Source organism: Typopeltis vanoorti, chromosome 4, assembly GCF_054136105.1.
Source record: "Typopeltis vanoorti isolate ZY-2024b chromosome 4, IOZ_Tvanoo_1.0, whole genome shotgun sequence".
Taxonomy (NCBI): Eukaryota; Metazoa; Arthropoda; class Arachnida; order Uropygi; family Thelyphonidae; genus Typopeltis; species Typopeltis vanoorti.
In genome coordinates, this window is record NC_143552.1 from 116,297,685 (window position 1) to 116,322,816 (window position 25,132).

Sequence of the window (25,132 nt, forward strand, 5' to 3'; positions counted from 1 at the left end):
AACTGAAAAGAATAGATTATCTGTGGGATGAATTGGATGCAAAATCAGGATACACTCATGGAAAAATATCCACTCTGTTTTAAAGGAATGGAGCACAATACTAGCAATTTTCTACCAGAAGTAATAGTAGAAAGTTTTCCATGATTCAGTGAAGTGGTTATTATGGACAAAGGTGAGACAACACAAAGACAAATGTTGCTTATATCAGCATGCCTCATGACTCTTGGTAAGAGAGTGAATATCTTATTGTAATTGAGAAAATTATTATCACCCTACTTATTGTATGCTTTAAATAGTTTTAAAAAGTTTCATTTTCAATTTTTTTAGAGCAGAATTATTATTTAATCCTTAGCCTATGCTCAGTGTTAAATCAGTTTACAACTTTCATTTAAAAAATATGTCAAGCCGTTATGTTCTAATTTGTCATATTAGTCACGTAAAATGTCTCCAAAGAAGTCGTCTGACAATAACTATTCTTCTACTTTAACCCTTTTACATCATCCTGTAAATAAACATTAAGGCACAAAAAGAAGCAAGAATGAAATAACTTTCGAGCAATCTCATTTTTCTAAAGGACTATAGAGAAATGAATAGAATATTTAAAAATAAAACAGTAAGAGAAGTGAAAATTCCTCAGAAAAACACTCAATTCACACAGAGCTACATGCTCAGAATAATAATGAACACTTCTCACTACAACAATCACTCTCACTCACTATAGTGAACTACTGAAATCTCCTTGAGCATAAAGGTCCTATAACAGATATGCTATTCTAAATAATATTAAAATAGTAAATCTTCCACCAACACACATTTTGTCCCTTTTTTTACAGTGAGAGCTATCGTAATAAGCATAAAAATACAAATATGCTGAAAAAAAAAAAGAAAAAAAAAAAGAAAAAAAAAAAGATTTTACCCAAGAACATACACAATCAATATGAGTAAAAGGAATAAAATAGAGTTTATTTAAATTAAGGGGATATTAAATCCCACATTGTTTTAAAACCGAATAAGAAACTCAAAGATTGGAATCAGAGAGTTTCATGCCGAATATAGTATAATAAACTATAAAAGTAGCGGCGATTACTAGCGTGAGCTAATGCAAGTAGTCCTAGTACGTAGTACAAACTATCATTTCCTAATTTCCTAACTTGCCCGAGTTTGTACTACGTACTAGGACTACTTGCATTAGCTCACGCTAATAATCGCTGCTACTTTTATAGTTTATTATACTATATTCGGCATGAACCTCTCTGATTCCAATCTTTGAGTTTCTTATTCATTTTTAAAACAATGTGAGATTTAATATCCTCTTAATTTAAATAATTTTCCCCATTGTGACAATTCTTCACAATGTATATTAACTTTTTTTTTTTAAGTCATTATAGTAAAATTCTTCAAGTTGTTTTTGTAAATGTTTTCTCATTTCTGCTTTGACTTGTTCATCATTTTCAAATTATATAACTATAAAATGTGTCATTAATTTATCAAATAACCACATGTCCAAGGGATTCAAGTCTGGGCTGTAGGGAGGATACTCCACAACTTCAAATCATGTCTGATCTCTGCAATAGCTGTTTGAAGTGAATGTGCTCATGTTTGGCTTCATGTTGCAAATGCAATAGTCATTCCTTAGCAAGAGCATAATTAATTTATTATTTCAACTTTCTCTTTTTGCATAGCTTTGTGAATTTATTGCTGTTCCTTTTACTTTACAGTCCTGATAACACCTGATGTTCCAAAAGACAGGCAGCATGCATATTGCAGTGAAAGACTGAGTTTAAAACTTTTTGGCAACAATTTTAATCTTGTCTACTTCATTTCACTAGTCAGCTGATACTGCACCCAACATTACACCACACACTTTATTAAAATCCAGTTCTGTAACGATTTGACTAACAGTGTTAATCCAATGTTTGATTTCAGTGCTAGTTACTATTGATTTATTTGTTAATTTTCTAATTAACTGCTTACAGTTAAATAGCAAATTAATGCCAACTCTGCCACTGCTGTTTCTTGCTCTTTGTGTCAGAAGGTACAGTACAAACATCCACAGTAACTCCTTGTTATTTAAAGATAGAGCTGTATGAGAAGAAAGAAGTGTAGCTGATTAATGTGTGGGATGCATTTGAGGAGAGTTGGAATTGTACAGAAGTGATGAATTACATTTAAATGGATCTGGTGTGAGCCAAGTGGTGAGTCTGTTGCTAGTAGAATGTGTATGAGTGATATGAATGAGAGATCAGAGGAAGTAAGAGGTTGTATGGAAGATCAAGATAGTGGAAAAGAGGAGGATGAAGTGCTTGTGAATAAATATAGTGGTGTGGGAGAACAGGAATGCAATACAGTCAGGGAAATAGATGGAAGTTAGGATGGCAAGGGAGACACTGCATATGAAGAGTGGATGTTATAAGCAGTAATGAATGTATATATAGGGATGGTCAGCATAGGAGTGAGTTGGCCTGGGATGTAAGATGAGTAGTTGAGTCTGATGAGATATGTAAGATAAGTGGTAATAAATGTGATTTGGCATGGACAAGTATAAAGAAATTATAGCTGACTGGTGGCATGGGTACAACTAGCTATAGATCGAAAAGTGAATTTTGTATTTATTTGTGAATGGCAGAAGTATCAGAAATAAGAGAGAGATAAAAATTGTTTCAGTAATTGAGGTATTCACCCAAAAGTTGCTGGAAAAAGTGAAACATGCTAAAAGTTTTTCCACTTGGTTATACTATAAATTAATGATGCCAAGAAATTATATTCTTGGTTTAATCCTTTGTTTGCTTACATCCAATTGTAAGCAAACAAAGTTTGCATGTGAAGTACATTCACAACTGGGCAACTTGTGTATAGAAGCTAATCATCATCATCAAATTCCTGCTATATACCCTCAAGGGGTGTACAGGATATGATAGTACTACATAAAAAATTTACATCATTACTAACTTCCTACCTACAAATTTCCTCCGATCAGTCTGTAATCTGTCAAGACTCCAATATTATCAGATCTTATATTTCTGACTTCTAAGGCACCTTTTACTGTCAATCAATCTATATCTTGGTCTTCCTCTGGGTCTTTTTCCTGAAAACTTGGCAGAGAACATTTGTTTTGCTAATCTTTCCTCTCCCATTCTGTTTAAGTGACAATACCACCTGAGATTAGCACTGCTAATGCATTCCTAGATGCTCACAATGTCAAGTTCTTTCCTAATATCTTCGTTTTTAACATGATATTGCCACGATGCCATCGGTTCATGCTCCTAATCTTTCTCAGGACTCTCATATCTGCGATCTCTAGTCTTTGGTCAAGTGTTTTACTTCTGACCTAGCTCTCAGATCCATAAGTTAAAACTGGTTTGAACACTGTCTTGTATACAGCTAATTTCCTCTCTTATTCCATATGAATTTATTCAATTGACTTTGAAACTTTGTTCGCTTACACTTGGATAAAGGATTAAACTAAATTTATTATAACTCTTTCTTTTAAGGTTACACGGTGATCAGCATTTTCATATTTACGAATGCTGATCACCGTGTAACCTTAAAAGTTTACACGTTTCGAATTGAAGGACACAAAACACACGTGTTGAAATGATTATTTTACTTATTATCTTTTTTCTTTTCCTTCACTGTCTCTTTAACTTCTTGCGTCCACCTTGGAGTTATGATTTTTCTATCCTTGCAGATAACCTCACCACACGCCTCTGGCTGAATCAATCAGCGTTTTCTTCAGGGCTTGGCACTGAATCTCCAAGGTTTGGTTCCTGTTCTCAAACTCTTTCATTTTTCTTGAATGATATTTGTGTATTTTGGTCTACAGTTCACATCCGAGAGCTGCTCAACTTTAAAACTTTCTTACATGTTATTCTTTTCAATATGAAATGCAATTTTATCCTACTCAAGACTAAATGGTGATCACTTCCAATTTCAAATCCTCTGTACACTCTGGTGTCCTGCACCAGGGAGAAAACATCACTATCAACAATAACATAGTCAATGAGAATTTTCTTATTCCTTGCCTCTTCTTTCCATGTGAATTTGTTCACATTTGTATTTTGGAACATCGTGTTAGTAATAACTAGTCCATGTCCTGAACAGAAATCCAACAGGTATTTGCCATTATTATCAGCTGTGCTCTTTTCTCCAAATTTTCCTAAAATATTTTTGTGTCTGACCATCATTTCCTATTCTGCTATTTAGATCGCCAACAAGGACCAACTTTTCCTTTTTCATTGTGTCAGTTGCTTTCTCTAAAGCCTCAAAAAATTCCTCCACTTCTATCTTAGTAGAACCTTCTGTGGGACCATAGGCACAAATAAGTCTCATTGTCCAGTTCCCTATTCTCATATTTGCTTACATCACTCTACTTGAGACTTATTGTTTATTTTCTAATGCTATATTATTATTATTATTATTATTAAACAAGACCTCATGGAGTCAAAGACTCATCTAGGAGGTCCTTTTATCTCACACACATCTCATCATACTGCGTCTTAAACACATTCAAACTCCTTGCAGACACCACACTCTCAGGCAGGGCATTCCACTCACTCACAACTCTGCACGAAAAAAACCTGCCTCTCACTCCCCTATTCACACCCTCTTTATACAGTTTCCAGGGATGACCTCTGGTTCTCCCCTGATCTCCCACTATTCTCTGTAGAACTTCTCCACCATTGATCCTATAACAACCCCTTACCAACTTGTAGGTCTCTATCATATCTCCCCTCTTTCTTCTCTCCACTAGACTCTGCAAATTACATCTTTTCAATCTTTTCTCATACTCGACATTCCAGAGGTCAGAAACTACCTTAGTCAGTCGACTTTGGACCCTTTCCAACATCTCTTCATCCTTCTGAAAACCAGGTGACCAAATCTGGGCACAATAGTCCATGTGTGGCTAATCAAAGCCTTATACAATGGAACAAGAATCTCCCTACTTCTACACGTCAGTGTCCTCCGCATCATTCCCAGAATTCTTTGTGTTGTCTTCACAATTTTGGCGATGTGTCCCCTAAATTTTAGATCCTTATCCACTATCACCCCCAGATCTCTTATTTCCTCTACTTCCAAGAATATATTCTCACCAAGCATAAATTCTGCATCCCATCTTTGTTTTCCAAATTTTAAAACCTTACATTTTGCAACATTGAACTCACATCCCCATTTGCTTTCCCAATCACTCAATTTATTCAAGTCTTCTTGTAAGGCCACAACATCTTCGCTACTCTTTATGGTTCGTCCCAACTTTGCATCATCTGCAAACAACTGAATATCTCCATCCAAATCTTCGCCAATATCATTAATATACAAGTTAAATAGTAATGGCCCTAAAACAGATCCCTGAGGCACTCCACTAGTGACTTTCCTTTTCCTGGATATTGCACCCCCCCCCCCATACACAACTTGTTGATACCTATCAGATAGCCAGTCTCCAATCCAATGCACTAATCTAATATCCAACCCCATCTGCTCTAGTTTGAATGTCAACTTATCATGAGGTACTCTATCAAAAGCTTTTGCGAAATCCAAGTATATTACTGTGTATCCTTCTCCTCTGTCCAAGGAAGCAGTCAATTTATTGTAATAAGTAATAATAAATAAGATTGTGCCACTTCATAAATGAGGTGATCGAACTCAAGCATCAAACTATAAGCCTATCTGTGTGTTAGGTGTTGTGGTTAAGTTGTTGGAGAAGCTTGTGAGAACTAGGATCCAGAGTATCCAGAGCAAGTATCTCCACCACACATTCTGCAACAGCTGTCTTTATACCATTTCCTCCAATCAATGTCATCCTTCCATAATCAAAGAAACATTATTGTATATTAGTATATACTTTATTGTATATTAGAACAAACACAGAAACTAAGTAAATAATTAATAAGAAACCCCTCCCACCATCCACCACAGAGAACTACAACAAAACAGTCACCATCCCATACATTAAAGGCACGTCCTATAAGATTTCAAGAATTCTTAATAAACATAAACTACGCACTAAATTCAGACCATGTAGCAAATAAGCAACCCTTATCCGCTCACCCAAGGACAGCATTCCCCCTTTATCACATCCAGGAGTCTACCAAGTACCCTGCTCATGTAATCAAGCCTACTATGGTCAAACAGGAAGAACTGTGAACATCCGCAGCAGCAAAAACAAAAGATATGTCCGGAATTATCATTATGGCAAGTCGGGCCTAGCAGACCATACTCTCGATACCCCTGCACACAGGATCAACTGGAAAAACACAAAAGTACTACACAGAAGCTCTTACAAGTCGGAGAGTTGGTAAGGGTAGCAAAAGGGAAGTATGAGTAGCAGTTAGCTAATGAAGCCAAAAAGAATCCTAGGGAGCTCTCTTGATGTATAGCCAGCAATAAAAAGAATGATTATGGAAATATGACACTGACTGGAGAAAATGGTATAAGGACTACTACTGCAGTGGATATAGTGGAGATACTTAATGAGCAATTCATAAAGGTCTTTCATTCTTGTGAATGGGACATTACGAACAGTTTGAGAGCAGTTGATGATGGGAAGGAAAGACTGACTGTAACTGAGCAAGAGTGTATAGGGAATTGAACAAACCTGATGTTAATAATGCTGTAGGACTTGATAATATATCACCACTTATTCTGAAGGGATGCGCCAGGGAGTTGACATCTGCCTTAACATATTTTTTTAATATGAGTCTTGCACTTATTCGAGTTCCAAAAGAGTGGAAGGAATGCAAGATTGTGCCACTTCATAAAGGAGGTGATAAAACTCATGCATCAAATTATAGTCCTATCTGTGTGACAGGTCTTGTGGTTAAGTTGTGGGAGAAGCTGGTGAGAACTAGGATCCAGAATTGGGTGTTGACAACAATGGTATTATCTTTGATGGACAGCATGGATTCGCTAAAGGGAGGTCATGTTTTAATTATCTACTTACTTATTACAATAAGGTGACTGTTTCCTTGGACAGAGGAGAAGGATACTCAGTAATATACTTAGATTTCACAAAGACTTTTTATAGATTATCACATGATAAGTTGCTGGTCAAACTAGAGTGAATGGGATTGGATATCAGATTAATTCATCGGATCAGAGACTGGCTATCTGATTGGTATCAGCAAGTTGTGTATGGGGAAAGTAGTATTCAGGAAGAGGAAAGTCACTAATGGTGTACCTCAGGGGTCTGTTTTAGGGCCATTGCTGTTTAATTGTATGTTAATGATATTGGCACAGACTTGGATGGATATATTCAGTTGTTTGCATATGAGGTAAAGTTGGGACAAACTACGAAAAGTATAGAAGATGTTGTGGCCTTACAAGAAGACTTGAATAAATTGAGTGATTTATTGACAGGAATGGGGATGCAAGTTCAATGCTGCAAAATGTAAGGTTTTAAAATTTGGGAAACAAAGATGGGATGTAGAATTTATGCTTAGTGGGGATATATTGTTAGAGATGGTGGAAATATGGTATCTTGGGGTGATAGTGGATAAGGATCTGAAATTTAGGGGACACATTGCCAAAATTGTGAAGCCAATACAGAGAATTCTGGGTATGATATGGGTATCATCTTACCATAATCATTCTTTCTTTCTTTCTTTCTTCAACTTGTTACATAGTGAAATAATTTTCTAAGATTTTTCTTGGTCTGGGTTCTTCATAATTACCAGCCTTGTAGTTCCACATATACCCTTTTCTCACAAGGTCCTCACACCACTGGCAACCACACAGGTAATGACTTATTGGTCACTCTCACCAACTGGAGGATGATTTGACACCTCATTTATAATTATGTCCTCTGATGAGATGATCAAATCCATGACCCTCAATTCTCATATGCCTTCTGTTACATACTGTCTAAGGTAGTTGTTCCTCAAATACTTAAAAAACTCATTTTCTTTACTTCTAGTTGCTGTCTCATCATCCCGGTCTATATTTGCCATAGTTAAAACTGCCCATAGTAATAACCCTTTTCTTATTTGCTTGGCTAATAAGAAAACCACTAGCACTATTTACTTTTGCATTTCTAATTTGTATGGACTTAACTCTTTTTCTATCATCAATAGAGCTCCCCTCCTTTGCTTTTTACCCTTTCTATCCTCACGAAACACATCATCATCTTCCATCTGTATTCTTGTCAGGATGTTGTCCTCATTCAACCATGTCTCACTGATTCCATCAATTTTTGGTTGAACAGACTCAATTAATGCAACCATTTCATTTGCCTTGTTTGTTATACCTTCTAGCATTTGTATACAAACACAGCTTATTCCTGGATCTATAGCTAGTTCCACTTACATCACTTATTTAATGTGACTTCTCCATGCTTAACTTGAGCCATTCCTTTTTCTCATTCATCTTCAAACCTTCTTCAGATCCAACTGTTTTCCCTTGATCCCAGGTCATCCCCTTCCCTTTTTGTCTACACATGCACTTGCAGTGTAGACATTGCACTTGTAGACTACACATGCACATGACAAGATGCTCCATGTGTAGACTACACATGGAGCATCTACCTTTCTCACACTGTGTTCCTCTGTCCACCCTGAGCTTCCCTGTTTCCCCTGTCTGTCTTGCACACACACCTGTTCTCTCATTCTCTATACTCATGACACTCACTTCTTCATTCACATCCACCTCTTCAATCTCTCCTATCTTACTCTCCCGTTCTTCCACATCGCAAAGCAATTGATCAGATTCATTCTCTGCACTCACTTCTATCCCTTCCAGCAGTCTCTCCAAGCGACTCACACCAAAACCACTCAAATGCAGTCTATTGCTCCTACGCAGTTCACTTCATCCTTCAAGCTCATTCCACACATTAACAAACTTCACTCCTTTCTCCTCACACACATTTCTGCTAGCATATCATTCATAATCCTTGCTCTCTGCTTCAACTCACTGCTGTCATACCTGGGTAACGTGCTTACTACCGTTACTCTCACACTATTCTCTTTTATCCGTTTCAACAACCTACTGATATTCAATCTGATGTGTTCTTTGTTTGCATCAAGTCATTTGTACCTATTACAACTACCAACTCTTTTGCTCACTTACTTCTCATATCTAATGCCTCAATTACTCTACTCAATCTACCTCCAGAAAAACATACTTTATGCATCCTCTCGTCCAGCACACCTTTAATAATTGAATCACCATACAACACCACTTGTAAGTCTTTTGTTACCTCTTTTATACCAACATTATTTGTTTTCATCATTTTCACTCTTCCATACATATCTAGAATTCTCTTAACTTCATTCCATTTATCATTTCATTTCTATTCCTGTCAGGATATTATCCTCATCCAATCATGTTTCGCTTTATATTAAAGATGCCAAGAAATAATATTCTTGATTTAATCCTCCATCCAAATGTCAGCAAAGTTGGCACGGCTTCATGACTGGGCAACTCTAATATAGAGGCCAATGACTTCACATCACTTGCCTTAGTATCCCAAATACAAAGCACATACCCTTATGGACATATATGAAGTCATTAGTCTGTATGATAGGGTGGGGTGCTTAAGGGTCAAAGATATATAACTGAGAGGAGACCTCCACATAGCCTTTAAAGGAATGCGGAGAACCAACCAGAGCTTCTGACTTAATGTCCAATCCTCACTTTCTCATGGTGCACCCTGTTAGGTATCTACCTAGATACTGAATGAATGAGGATGGGCTAGCAATTTGGGATTTAGCCGACTAAATTGTATTCTTATTGGCTTAAACCAAAATATCAAATGATGGTACTACATCACAGAATTTCATTCTGGCTGGGGCGTTGCTCGGTTAAACAAGGTCCCCATTGTTTTTGACAGGGAACCAGGACAAAGAGCAAAAGAAAAAGTCAGCTACTGGAATAAATCTAAAATCCCACCCCAACTCAGGTGGGATTTTAGATTTAACAACATCACCAGAGTTCAAGATCGGTAGTATCAACACAAGAAGCCTGAATGGCAAAGAAATGGAGCTAGCTGAGGAATTAGATAGGTAGTACCAGATCGACATAATAGGGGTGACTGAAACAAAAAAGGCAAAAACTGGTGAGATCTTTCTAAGCAATAAATACAAAATGTTATATTCAGGCAATGACAATCAACGAAAAGAAGGAGTAGCCATAGTATTCAACACTAAATACGAGGCTAATCTTCTTGAATGGTAGGCAGTCTCAAGTAGAGTGATGTAAGCAAATATGAGAATAGGGAACTGGACAATGAGACTTATTTGTGCCTATGGTCCCACAGAAGGTTCTACTAAGATAGAAGTGGAGGAATTTTTTGAGGCTTTAGAGAAAGCAACTGACACAATGAAAAAGGAAAAGTTGGTCCTTGTTGGCGATCTAAATAGCAGAGTAGGAAATGATTGTCAGACACAATAATATTTTGGGAAAATTTGGAGAAAAGAGCACAGCTAATAATAATGGCAAATACTTTTTGGATTTCTGCTCAGGACATGGACTGGTTATTACTAACACCATGTTCCAACATAAAAATGTGCACAAATTCACATGGAGAAAAGAAGCAAGGAATAAGAAAAGTCTCATTGACTATGTTATTGTTGATAGTGATGTTTTCTCCCTGGTGCAGGACACCAGAGTGTACAGAGGATTTGAAATTGGAAGTGATCACTATTTAGTCTTGAGCAGGATAAAATTGAATTTCATATTGAAAAGAATAACATGTAAGAAAGTTTTAAAGCGAATAAAAGTTGAGCAGCTCTCAGATGTGAACTGTAGACTAAAGTACACAAAGATTATTGAAGAAAAAATGAAAGAGTTTGATAACAGGAATCAAACCTTAGAGATTCAGTGGCAAGCCTTGAAGAAAGCCCTGATTGATTCAGCTAGAGAGGCATGTGGTGAAGTTGGTTGCAAGGATAGAAAAATTAGAACTCCATGGTGGACACAGGAAGTTAAAGAAGCAGTGAAAGAAAAAAGAAAGCCTATCAAAAGTTTCTGGCAAATAAGTCAGCTTTTGCTCTTGGAGAATACAGAGACAAATGCAAAAATGCTAAAAACTGTGTAAAACTAGCTAAACAAAAGTCATGGGAGGATTTTGGCAAGAATATAGAAAATAAATATCAAGAAGGCGGCATGATATTCGCTTGGTGTCGCACTGATTAGATCGTCGGCTTGTCGAGAGCTCCTGAAAAGATTAGTAGTATTTTGTGTTAACATTAGATATTTTACTAGAATTTTAAGTAGTATTGTTTGCTTTTTGTTTCTTGGTGTGTCTGTGAAATTTTTGCATGTTTTCTGTTATTTTAATTATTATTTTTAAGATAAGATAGCGTACACATGGCACCGATGAAAAAAAAAATGGTGGCCAGGTCGCCATGTTTGTTTAAGAGTTTTGATGTAAACGAATTTATGCAATGTGCTGTCTGTGAGATGTATGCCTTGGGAAGAGCAGTGGGAGTCTGGTTAGAAAGTGATAGTGGAGTGAATATGTGCAGAAAGTGTAAAGAGAACGAGGATTTCAAGCGTGTTTCGTGTGTCGAGAGTGATATCGTTAACGATAGTCAGAATGTAGAAAATGGTGGTGTGCTAGAGAATTGCGTGGTAGTGCCAGATAGGTGTGAGAGCGTCGCTGAAAGTGTAAGTGAAGGTAGAAATACAGAAAGAATGGATGATTTGATCGATAATGAAAATGGTGAGATAAATGCGAGTAGCGAAATTGCCCGTTTGAACGGTGTGATACACAGAGCTAAAAGACAACTGGAGCGTTTGGAAAAATGTGTGTTGAATGTACCGACAAATAACCGGCGGAAGTCTGTGACGGCAAATAATAGAATGTTCGGAAACATCAATAAAATGAAGGAGCGAGTGCTGTATGGCGATTCGCTATTAAGAGGTGTAATAATTGAGAGTTTAACGAAGTCGTACCAGCCGGGTGCAAACATAAAGGACGTCAGCGAATCTATCCGACTGCAAAAACAAAGGATAAAAGAGATGATAATCGTGGCAGGAATGAATGATTTGAAAGAGGACAAAATGGAAATGATAGAGGATGTGAGGGAGTTATTTGAGGTAGCAAAAGAGAAGAGTGAGAGAGTTAGGATGGTGAGTATTTTACCGCGGTATGACAGCGAAGTGTTTAGAAGGAGGGCCATAATTGCCAATGACTTTATGCGTGGGTTATGCATGGAGAGTGGTGTGGAATTTGTGGATGTGTGGAATGAGTTCGATGGGCGAAAGGACTTATATAAGATGGATGGGTTAAATTTGAATGGAGTTGGTGTATGGAGACTTGAAAAAGTGTTGATGAATGATGTGGAAGTGGATGTACAGACTCAGGGAAACTAGATTTATTAAGAAAGGGGGGGGGGTAGATATGCAAGACTTTAGGGAGGCAGTTAAGTGTATGAATGAGTATATTATGCCCAAGCGAGTACTATGGACAACAAATCAGAATGGGATAGTTAGTATAAAGCATCAAAGTAGGGAAGGGACAAATGGGCTTCTGCGATTCATGTACACTAATGCCAGGAGTATTAGAAACAAGAAGAAAGAGTTTTTGGCCATGGTTGGCACTTCCAGGCCACAGGTTGTCGGTATTAGTGAAACATGGCTGACAGAAGATGATAAAGCTAGTGGGATTGAATGCGACGGGTATAGCGTGTTCAGGAGTGACAGGGTGAATAAAAAGGGGGGAGGAGTGTTATTGATGATAGCTGATGAGCTTCAGCCAAGGAGTATAGAGGTTGAACTGCAGGATGGGGAAAAAAGCACATTTGAGGCTGTTTGGTGTGAGATAGAATCTAGCAGAACAAAATATACAATTGGCTGCTGCTGTAGACCAGGTGATGGAATAGATGGTGGGGATAGTATGCATAGGCAAATAGAAGAAATGAGTGGAAGGAGGGTAATTATTATGGGTGATTTCAATTATGGTAACATTGACTGGAAAGAGGAGAGGGCACATGGGAGGAAGGAATTGGATTTCATGCGGTTATTAAGGGACAACTATCTACGGCAACATGTAGTGGAAAATACCAGGGGGCAGAGAGTGCTGGACCTAGTAATTGCAACTTAGAATGTGGCTGTAACGAACATGACCATGTTCCACCAATTGGTGAGAGTGACCATAAGGTCATGACTTGGGAGGTGGCTAAAGGAGTCGAATTTACAATTAAGACAGGGTACATGTGGAATTACCGGGCTGGTAAGTATGACAAGCTTAGGTGTGTGCTTGGCTCAATGCCATGGCATGTAAAACTGCAAGGGCTGGATGTTGATAGTGCATGGGAGGTGGTTAAGAACTGTTTGCAGGAGGCAATGGTTGACTGTATACCAAGAGTCCGAATAATAAATCAAGTAGGAGTTAAATGGATGAATAACACTATTAAGCTTGAGCTGCAAAAAAAGAAACAATTGTGGAGGGAATTTAAGGAGGAGGGTGACCATCAGGCGCAGGAACAGTATAAAGCTCAGGCCAGGATGGTAACAAGGGTGGTAAGAAAAGCAAAAGCAGATTACGAAAGGAAATTGGCCACGCAGGCTAAAGAGAATCCCAAACAGTTTTTTCAATATGTTGCAAGTAAAAGGAAAAATGCTCATGGTAGAATGATCTTAAAAAATGCTGAGTGTAGGGAGGTAACCGAATCAGTCAATATTGTGGAATTACTGAGCGAGCACTTTGCAAGAGTATATCATCCAGGTGGTGACTTTGCAGGAATGGAAGAACCAACAGCTTATACTGGAATTGTGATGAATGAAGTAGAGGTAACTAGTCTATTACAGAACCTCAATGTCAATACATCTGTGGGATTGGATGGTATACCAGCTCGTGTCGTACGTGAAGCGGCTAAAGAATTGTCAGTGCCCTTGACCATTTTGTTTAATTTGAGCCTCGAGACTGGGTCAGTCCCAAGGGGATGGAAAGAGGGGAAAATAGTTACGCTGCACAAAGGTGGTTCCAAGGCTGCTGTTGAAAATTACCGACAAATCAGCATAACAGGAATCATTATCAAGGTCTTAGAGAAAATAGTCAAGAGGAAAATACAAGATTGAATAGAAGAAAATGGGATACTGTATCGGGGACAGCATGGTTTTGTGAAGGGTAGGTCATGCCTCAGTAACTTGCTCACGTATTATAACATAGTGATGGCTGAGCTGGATAAGGGTAATGGGTTTACAGTGATTCTACTGGACCTTGCTAAGGCCTTTGACAGGATACCACATGAAATTCTAATCAGTAAATTGCAGCATATGGGGATGGACATAGGGTTGGTGAAATGGATAGGAGGGTGGTTGACGGAGAAATATCAGAGAGTGGTTTACTCAGGAGTAGAGTCCACAAGACGGCCTGTGACTAGTGGTGTGCCACAAGGATCTGTTCTTGGACCACTGCTGTTTGATTTGTTCATAAATGATATAGGAAAGGATCTGAGAGGAACAGTTCATTTGTTTGCAGATGATGCGAAGTTGGGTAGGGCAATAGTGAATGCAGATGACGTCAAAATTTTGCAGGATGATTTGGGCCGATTGGAGGTCTGGGCTAAGGAGAATGGATGTCAATTTAATGTGGCAAAATGTAAGGCTATGCATTTTGGGGTGAAAAGATTGGCGGCAGTTTACTGCATTGGTGGAACCGTGCTCCAGGAAATTGATGAGGCACGAGATTTAGGAGTGTTGGTGGATAAGGAATTGAAATTTAGGGGACACACTGCAAAAGTGGCCAAATCAGCTCATCAAATCACTTGGTTGCTGAAGAATACATTGACAAGCAGAGACAAGCAGGTTATTGTTCCTCTGTATCGAGCCTTGATAAGACCCCATCTCAACTACTGTGCTCAGATTTGGTCACCTAGGTTTCTTCTTGATCAGGAGGAGGTGGAGAGGATCCAGAGGTGAGTGACCAAGATGATAGCAGGTCTGTGGAATGAACCTTATGAGAACAGGTTGAGGATTTGTGGGTTGCAAAAATTGGTTGATAGGCGGAGGAGGGGGGATATGATTGAGACATTCAAATTACTGAAGAGTTTCTATAAAATTAATCCGGAAGATATTTTTGAGAACAGGGCTGGTTGTGGGAGGACTAGGGGACATCCATGGAAACTGGACAAAAGTGTGGTTAGTAAAAGTGTTAGAGCTGGGTTCTTTACTTTTAGAGTAGTGAATAAGTGGAATGCACTCCCTGAGTCTGTGGTGGATGCTGTGACAGTGAATGAGTTTAAGGCGAGGTATGATAGATACTGTATGAATGTCGAACAGTTGTGATGAATATGATTGGGGCTTCCCTCGATGAGTCTAATGACTCCCTGGAGTTGCCCGTAATAATAATAATAATAATAATAAAAAAAAATATTCTGGAGGTTGTTGAAGAAGCTTAGGAATGGAGGAAAGAGTGCTGTAAAAGGAGTTAGAGATGATAAAGGTGACATGAAAAACGGGAGAAAAATATATCCTTGAAGTATGGAGTAATTACTTTGAAAAACTTCTAAATGAAACAAGCAGTGATGACAGCACAGTGGTAAAAAACACTGATTAGGCATGCAGTCAGGAATACATATCAATAGTTGAAGTAGAAAAAGCCATCAAAGGCTTGAAATGTGGAAAGGCAGCAGGAGTAGATGATATTCAACCAGAAATGCTGAAGTATGGTGGTATAAAAGTCTTGCACTGGCTTCACTGCATAGTTCAGAAAGCCTGGAAAGAGGGATGAATTCCCAATGATTGGAGTAGAGGTCTCATAGTACCCATATATAAAAAGGGAAATAAAACTGAATGTGAGAATTACAGAGGTATTTCCCTACTGAGTGTTCCTGGCAAGATCTATGCAAGTATACTTGAGAAACGGTTGAGAAGAATTGTGGAAGAAAAGCATGGTGAAGAACAAGCTGGATTCAGGCGAAATAGAGGATGTCAGGATCAGATCTTCACTTTATGACAAATAGTCGAGAAATCATGGGAATATAACATAGATCTGTATTTAAGTTTTGTCGATTTGGAAAAGGCATATGTCAAGGTGCCAAGAGGGAAGCTATTCAATACACTACAATTATATGGTGTCAATGGGACATTATATCAAGCAATACTTAGTCTTTATTTGAGTTGTGAGTCAGCAGTTAGAATTGAAGGAAGTACAGGAAGATGGTTTAATGTTAAATCTGGTGTGAGACAAGGTGTACATTATCCCCTCTGCTATTCATTATCTATATGGATCATATTATGAAGGAAAGTGGTATTAAACTTGATATCAAAATTGGAGATGTTAATATCAGCTCTTTGCTTTATGCGGATGATGTTATACTTCTAAATAAATCCGCTACAAGTCTGCAAGATTCTCTGATTAAATTGAAGAACTGTTGTGATAGATATGGTATGAAGGTCAGCAATAAAAAGACAAAGACGATGAAAATAGGCAGAATCATTGAAAATGTCAACTGTGTTTTGAATGGAGAACCTGTGGAACAAGTAAAATATTTCAGCTACTTAGGCACGATTTTTAGTGAAGATGGTAAATTAAATATAGAAATAGACAACAGAATCAGCAAGCTGGTATGGTGGGAAGTCAATTGAATAAATTCATATGGAATAAGAGAGAAATTAGTCGGAACACTAAATTAGCTAATACAAGACAGTGTTCAAACCAATTTTAACTTATGGATCTGAGAGCTGTGTCAGAAGTAAACACTTGACCAAAGACTAGAGACCTCAGATATGAGAGTCCTGAGAAAGATTAGAGGCATGAACAGATGGCATCTATGGCAATATCATATTAAAATTGAGGATATTAGGAAAGAACTTGACATTGTCAGCATCTAGGAATGTGTTAGCAGAGCTAATCTGAGGTGGTATGGTTACTTAAACAGAATGGGCAAAGAAAGATTAGCAAAAAAAGTGTTCTCTGCCAGGTTGGCAGCAAAACGACCCAGTGGAAGACTAAGATATAAGTGGATTGATACGGTACAATGTGCCTTAAACGATAGAAATATAAGATCTGATAATGTTGGAGTCTTGACAAGTAACAGACTGATTTGGAGGAAAATTGTAGATAGGAAGTTAGTAATGATGTAATTTTTTTCATGTAGTACTATCATATCCTGTACACTCCTTGAGGGTACATGGCAGGAATTTGATAATGATGATAAATAAGACAAAGAAAGATAAATATGTGATAATACTTTAATTAATTAACAATGTAGGTATGTGAAAATGCAAAAATAAAAGTTTATGCTTCTTAAATTTAATAAAGCAGTAATTTAATTTTTACAAGGAACATTTATTAAAAAGAAGTCTACTTTGGTTTCGTTCTTAAATAGTTCTAGCCTCTAAAGAAGAAAACAACTTTCTCTGTATATGCTAGTAGCTCATGGCAAAAGAAATTTTTTTGGTATTTTATTCAAAATGGGTAACATGATTTTCTGTTTTTGCTCAACAGATCATCAGGTCTTTTTAACAATGGTTTATTAAAACATATAATTATCTCATCAATAATGTTTTACTGCTGTTCATTTAATTTCCAACTTGATGGTGAAACAGCAGTAGAAGAGATGATACTGTATACTGTCAAGATACTTGCCATAATTGACTCCTATTTTTCCTTTCCTCATGATTTTCCAAAAATCTCACCTTTTTTGATAATGGAATATTACCGATTCATTCATCACTTAACATTTCTGAATAAGACTTAGTAGTGGTGCACTTAGAATTTAATCTTGAGTGGGGCCGAATTGAGTAGACGATTTGAGAATACACACTACACATCGCATATGACCTATGACTGAGCATCTGCAATGATCGCTAAATCATAAGTATTATAGAAATAGAAGACAAGAGACAATATAAATAAAAAAAAATGAATTTTAATTAGGAAAAGATTTTTGGAAAATTTTCTAGTGTTTTTTTTTTCCTTTTTCTTTGTGTGTGTGTGGGGGGGCTCCCTTGGTCCCCCCTCTGGGTGCACCACTGAGACTCAGATTTCTCATTAATTAGAATGCTTTTAACATAATGAATTTTGCCTGATTTCAAAAATGCTAGATTAAATCTTGGCTATAACCCTTGGTCCTCTCTCTGGGTGCACCACTGAGACTCAGATTTCTCATTAATTAGAATGCTTTTAACATAATGAATTTTGCCTGATTTCAAAAATGCTAGATTAAATCTTGGCTATAACACCACAGAAATAACAATACTTATTTTTAAATAAAGTATCAAATGTTTTGTTAATTCCTTCACAGAGAAGTTTATTCATCGTTCCTTCATCTTTAGAGAAATACATTTTCAGTCTTAATAGTTGGGAGCACCCAAAATTAAAACAACTGCTGCTAATTAATTGAAGCCTTTCCTAAAAAGACTCCAATAAACTAACAGCAGTGCCATAAAAGCTACTAATTTCACATATTTAAATTGCTGTCATTTGCATGGATATTTAATGCTCATTTTCTGTTTACATGTTTACTATTTGCATACTTTGCATTTGTAAATTTTGAATCTTCAAATAAAGCATAAAAGTTCCAGTGCTTGTTTCATTATTCATGCCAAAATTTTAAGGCTGCATAATATAAAATAAAAAAAGACACCACCAAATTAAGTACTACAGCAAATGCAATGAGCCTCAGCAGTGATCATTCAAGATAAGGGGGAAGTATTTCCCTTATTCACTGCATTTGTTATCACATATGTAAGTACTTTTTTTTTTTTTTGCTTCAGTCAGCCAAATACCAAGTCTTTCTTCTGATTTGGCTAAAGCCAAATATTTGCAAAGGATGTTGAATTGATTAATGTTGCTTTAATTTTGGGTGCTCCCAAAAAAAAAAAAAACCCAAATATTCAGTGTATCCTTAATTTCAAGAGCTGTGCAAACACAGGTAACTTTTGGAACATCCTTCATTATATTCTGAAATGAGTGCGAGATGAAATGATTATTTTGAAGATCTCCTGAATTGTTATGAGCCAAATGAAATCTTCCCACTGTTAACTGCCTTTACCTACTGAACTCAGAATGGAAAAATCATCATTTCAGAAAGCTGCTGCATTTCTCAAAAATAATTCAGCAAGGATTGATGGCATAATGTAAGTGATAAAACACCGTGAGGTAAAACCCCCATAAAACTAATATGGATGGAGGAAAAAAACACCAAGAATGGAAAGACTAATTAATAATCCCAATATATACAAACACGGAAATAATCAGTATTATAGAAATTATATAATTTGTAAAAATGTTATTCTAATAAGAAGAAGGTGTCTTGCAAATTTAAGTAGAAATAAAGCCACAAATAATAAACTTTTCATTCTTAATTCTTTCTTTTAAGGTTACATGGTGGTCAGCATTTATAGTGAAGAATTTATGGAGACACAACACATGTGTTAGAATAATTACTTTACTTAATATTAGGAAAGTAACATTCGACATTTCGACCTCTGTATTGAGGTCATCATCAGGAAAAATACATATGTATACGATACAAGCTACATGACACTGCACTATACAAAAGTAAAATGACTCTAAATGCTTGTTAATATTTTAACCTAGCTTGACCTCTTGTGGAAAAAAAAATAAAATAAAATAAACAGATACAATAAAATTAAATTAAAATAAATAAATTAAATAACAAATTAAAATACAAATAAATTAAAAATGGAACTACATTAAACATTTCTAAAGTCCTCTCATATTGTGATTTTCTTCTGGGCTTGTTCTGGTTGCTATAAGGGTTGTTGATGGATCCTCCATATTCTTGGCATGATTAATCCATCATTTTTGTTCAGGTTTGGATAATGTTTTAGCATTTCACAAGATTCTTCGAATTTTCTCTCAAATCAGGTTTTGGTGCACTGTAGGGACTTGGTGCCTTTCCAGTCAATTCTGTGGCATGTTTGGAGTGTGTGGTCTGATAGGCCTGATTTAATATAGTGGAGGCATTTAATGTGTTATTTGTGTTTGTCTTTTCTGATTGGGATAGTGTGTCCTGTTTCCCCTATGTAACGTAGGTTACAGGTACACTGGATTTTGTATACCCCTGGGATAAGTATGGAAGAGGATCTTTGGAAGAGCTAAGTAAATTTCTTAAATTTTGCTGGGGGTTTGAAAAATTTTGTTTAATTTTAAATTTTATTGGGGGTAGTCTTAATGTTTTATTTATGTAATGTTCTTCTGTCTTTCTTCTGAAATGTCTCTGATATATGGCATTCTTAGTAATCTTTTTTTGTTTTAGTGGCATTTTTATGGAGGATTTTGTGAATCATTTTTTTTTTAACGTAGCCATTTTTTTTACAAATGTTTGGTTAATGATTTTGAAATCTTGGGTCAGAGCTTGTTCATTAGAGCAAATTGTTAGGACTCTGTGTTTCAGGTGCTTATGACTCCTAGTTTTAATGTTGGATGGTGGTATGAATTTTTAAGTATGTATTGGCCTGTGTGTGTAGGTTTGTGGTAGACTGTGAAGGAGAGAGAGAGAGACAACCTGAGGACAGACATGTGACGTGAGTGTGTGTCGCACGTCTAGAAAAGGAAGAGAGTTGTTGTTTTTGATTTTGATGGTGAACTGGATCATTTGTGTTGTTTGTTCAGGTGGCATAGGAATGCATTTAAAGTTTTTCAGCCATGGAGCCAAATGGCAAAAATATCATCAACATATCTGAGCCAGACTTTGGGCTGGCCGAATCTGGATTTGGCCAACCTAAGATCCAAGCAAGGATCCAACTAGCAACAGAACTTTATATACAAAACAAGATCAGTTATGCAGAGAGCAGAGGCATAGTGTTGATCAAAAGGAATGAGGATATGCTTCAATGTGTTGAAAATAAGATCCTAGAACATGTGAAAAGAATGATACATAATAATATGGAGAGAGAGAGAGAGAGAGAGAGAGAGAGAGAGGGGGGGGTATAGTAGGAGAACAGAATTAAAGAAATAAGAGGGACTGCCCAAAAAGGATGAATGAATAATATTCAAAGGATTCTAAAAATAAATGGAGATCACACTATAGGAAGGAATGGGGAAAAGGTAGTGTTTGTAAATACAGTTTTCAAGACTCAAAAATCCAAGAATGCGTGGATGAGTTCATCCATAAATTGGTATAAATTTATGTTAATGTCAGGAAATTTTTTCTTTGGGGGGGGAAAGGGGGTATTATATCAATATTTTTGGATAATGCCAAGTTGAGATGGATAATAAGAAATTATGTTGATATAGCTTCTTTTCAGTAGGATTTGAGTATATTATGATTAAATATTGACAACTGAGCATATCAGTTATGTGTTATAGTGCAGGGAATTACTTTTGAATACCTTGCACCATGATAAAAAGAGTCTAGTGTAGTGGAAAAGTTGCACTATAGGACATAGAGATGTGAAATTTAGAGGTAATGAAGGAGATGAAGACCTATGGACATTACAAAAGATGTGAAGATAGCATAAAGGACTGCAACAATAAAGAAAAGAACAATGATGTGGATTTATCTGCCTGGATGATGATAGTTAAGATAACAGATAATATAATAATAATAAATAAATATAATATAATAATAATAAATAAATAAAATATAATAATATTTATTTTTATGCAAGGATTGAGAGTTCTAGACTGGATCATGAGAGGAGTTTCACACTTTTCTCCAGTTGTTGAAAGTGATCATGAAATAATCAAATGTGTTGTGGCTAGTCATATGCAAACTTTTGTGAGGAAAGGATATTATTATTATTCAGGCCTCCATGGAGTCAAAAGACTCGCGTGGGAGGTCCTTCCTAAGAACATAAAGTCTGTCAAAATTTTATGTCCTTAGGAAGGAGTATAACTCCTTCCATCTCCCCTAAGAAACACACAAAGTCTATCATACCACTCCTTAAACTCATTCACCGTTCTCACTCTCACCACTCCATCATGCAATGCATTCCACGGTTCAACCAACCTCCACGCAAAGAAACCACTCCTCACCCTCTTGCTCACAGTTTCCTTTCATAACTTCCAGGGATGGTCTCTTGTCATCACTCCTTCCTGCTGTTCAACCAAGTCAAAGAACTCCCCAGTGTCAACCCTGTAACCACCTCTTAACAGTTTAAAAGTCTCAATCATATCACCTCTCTTTCTTCTATCCACCAAGCTCTGCAGTCCACATTCCCTCAGCCGATCCTCATAACTATCCTTGTACAGTCCTGAACCCATCTTTGTCATCCGTCTTTGTAGCCTTTCCACAGTTTATTTATCCCCTTTAAATCCTGGGCACCAAATCTGAGAACCAGATTTGGTGCCCAGAATTATTATATCCCCTTCTGTCAACCACATCTCAATGATCCCATTAACTTTAACTTTTGGCCAGGCTGATGCTATCTGCGTCACCAATTCCTCTCCCTTATTCTGGATACTCCTGGCATTAGTATAAAGCATATAAATGCCATTGTTTCTATACCCAGCATTATCCTTTCTAGACTACACTGGGCTCAGTGTTACCTGATGTCGTCTCCTTTCTCCCGAGTATCCATTCCCACAAGAGGCCACCCCTGCTATCATTCTCCCTGGGACACACTGACTCGTTCAGAACAGCAATCTCTCCAGATGCCTACATCCTTCCTCATTCAAATATAAGCGGTCTCTCGCATACAATTCCTCTCTTTCCTCAAACGCACTCCAAGCATCCACATATACTAGTCCTCTCTTGTCACACGTTCTAGCTATTATGTTATTCAATATTACTGCTCTTCTGCTCAGCTCGTGATTATCATACCTAGGCAACACACACACTATTTTCCTCTCTCTGTCATCTTCTGTACAGCATCAAGAAAAAATCTCATATCTCTCGCTGCCTGACTTACATTATCACTCAAGTCATTTGTTCCTACCATCACAATCATCTCATCCACCCTTTCACCTCTCTTAATTGCCATAGCCACCCTTTCTATTGTTCCTCCTGGCAAACACTCCTCCCACATCCTATCTTGAACACCATGGATCATTGAGTCGCCATACATTATACCTCTTACCATTCCTCTCTGCTATTGTTTCCATTCTCTCCTCTTCTTTCATTCCCATAAGTCTCTCTCATTCCCTCTCCTCTACTGCTATTCTCTCTTCTAGCATTCCCATACCTCTCTCTCCTGCTACTGTTTCCATTCTCTCCTCTTCTAGCACTCCCATACATCTCTCTCATTCTCTCTCTCCTACTGTTTCCATTTTCTTCACTTCTAGCACTTCCATATCTCTCTCTCATTCCATCTCTACTACTGTTTCCATCCTCTCGTCTGCTAGCATTCCCATACCTCTCTCGCATTCCCTTTCTTCTACTGTTTCCATTCTCCTCTTCTAGCACCCCCCCCGATACCTCTCACTCATTCCCTCTCTTCTATTGTTTCCTTTCTCTCCTCTTCTAATGCTCGCAAAATTCTCTCTCCCCCCTACTCTGATTCGGCTTGCATTTATCTCTTTCATTCTTCTAATCTTATCTTTCATACCAAGACATTCCACCTCTTTCAGCTCATCTATCTCCCTCTGCAGGTCAGTCACTCTTAATCTAAATTCACTCTCCCAAACAAAACCATCTCCTAAACTTTCACAGTCACTCATGCCTTCCACACTATCAACTATTATTTTCTCATTCATATATATATATTTTTCATTCTCTCCTATCACACTACTTGTCTTCTTACATTCATTCTCCATTCCTGAAGCAACAAGGTCGGATATTGATATTTCGAATGCACTTATTTCCTCCCACTGCCTGCATTTTACGCACAAACGCTCTCTGCTCTCTTTCACAAGCCACACATCCAATTCCCGAGACGCATACATGCTGCAAGTACTGTATGCCACAAAGTCCCTTATGATATTGCTTATAACAGAGTTCTTAAATGGCGGAGGACTTGGCGATACGCCACTTGCAACTGCAGCTGAATCTGCCATCATTCCTTACTGCCGAGTAGCGTAATTGTTAATTATTCAATTAATAAATTCTATTAAATAAATAAGAAAAAAGTACAAACAATTACAAGCAAAACAAAACATTTAAGTAATCTAAATAAAATGAAAATATAACTAAATACAGTAATGAAAACTTAGCTTCGTTTTGTCTTCCACCGTTATGCATTCGATTCTGACGGCAACCAAAATATATTATATCGCGCCAGCAACTAACTTCCAAAAAACAACCACTGAAGTACACTCGTATTCAGAGAAAAAATTTAGCACTCAAAAACGTAGAAAAACGGGAAAAAAAACGGACTATTCACTGATTAAAAATCACTTTCTTCTGCACAGCTCGAATTCACCGCCATGTGAATTATCAAAGTTATATATGTGGAATTATAAGACTGGTGATTATGAAAAGCTTAGGAGACAGCTTGGAGCTATAACATGGAACAAGGAGTTGAGCGGGAAGGAAATAAATGCTGCATGGGAACTGACAAAGAAATACAAAACAGCATCAATGTGTGAATGTATTCAGAAGGCCAAAAGGCTGAACAAAGTATGTGTAAAATGGATCAATGTAGAGCTTAAGCATGAAATGTGGAAAAAGAAAGTACTTTGGAGGAAGTACAAGATGAATAATGGTAATAATCAGTTACGTGAAGAGTATAAAGAACAAGCCAGGAGAGTGACTCAGTTAATAAGGAAAACAAAAGTAGAGTATGATATATATATATATATATATATATAAATTAGTTTTTTTACCTTGGGTAATGTATATTTATTAGGGTTACTAAGTAATTTTATAAACTTAGTTATTTTACTCCTAAATAGACTTGAACTACGTTCAGGTGCAAACTTAACTGTTTGCTTACTTGGGATTAGGAGTAAAATAACTAAGTTTATAAAATTACTTAGTAACCCTAATAAATAAATACACACACACACACACACAGTGTGTGTGTGTGTATGTGTGTGTGGATGCTTTATTTCCATCATAAATACAATATATATATATATAGTTTGTTTTTTCAGAGAAGTATTTAACAACCTAGTCAATTAAGTACAGCACAGTAAATCCTACCTATAGTATCAAATCCATGAGTTATTTCATGACTTATAAGAGTTCCAAGCTTTCCATAATTCAAATAGCTGAAAAAGATAAATATTAATTATTCATAAAGCGATAGTTGATTAAAATAATAAAAGTAATTAACATAATTATATTATGATAATTCAGAGTGAAGGAGAAGAGTAGTAATCAGTAGGGGGATTACAGAAGAA

The 25,132-nt window shown here is 36.9% G+C and overlaps 1 protein-coding gene across 1 annotated transcript in view; it reads right to left on the minus strand.

Moving 5' to 3' along the window:
• The window catches only part of LOC150107628 (neprilysin-11-like), a 160,728-nt gene that overhangs the window by 77,508 nt on the left and 58,088 nt on the right, over positions 1-25,132 (minus strand). Inside the window, exon 6 of the mRNA XM_090392142.1 lies at positions 24,933-25,000. Coding sequence (XP_090248268.1) covers positions 24,933-25,000 — 68 coding nt within the window. The remainder of the gene's footprint in view (positions 1-24,932; positions 25,001-25,132) is intronic.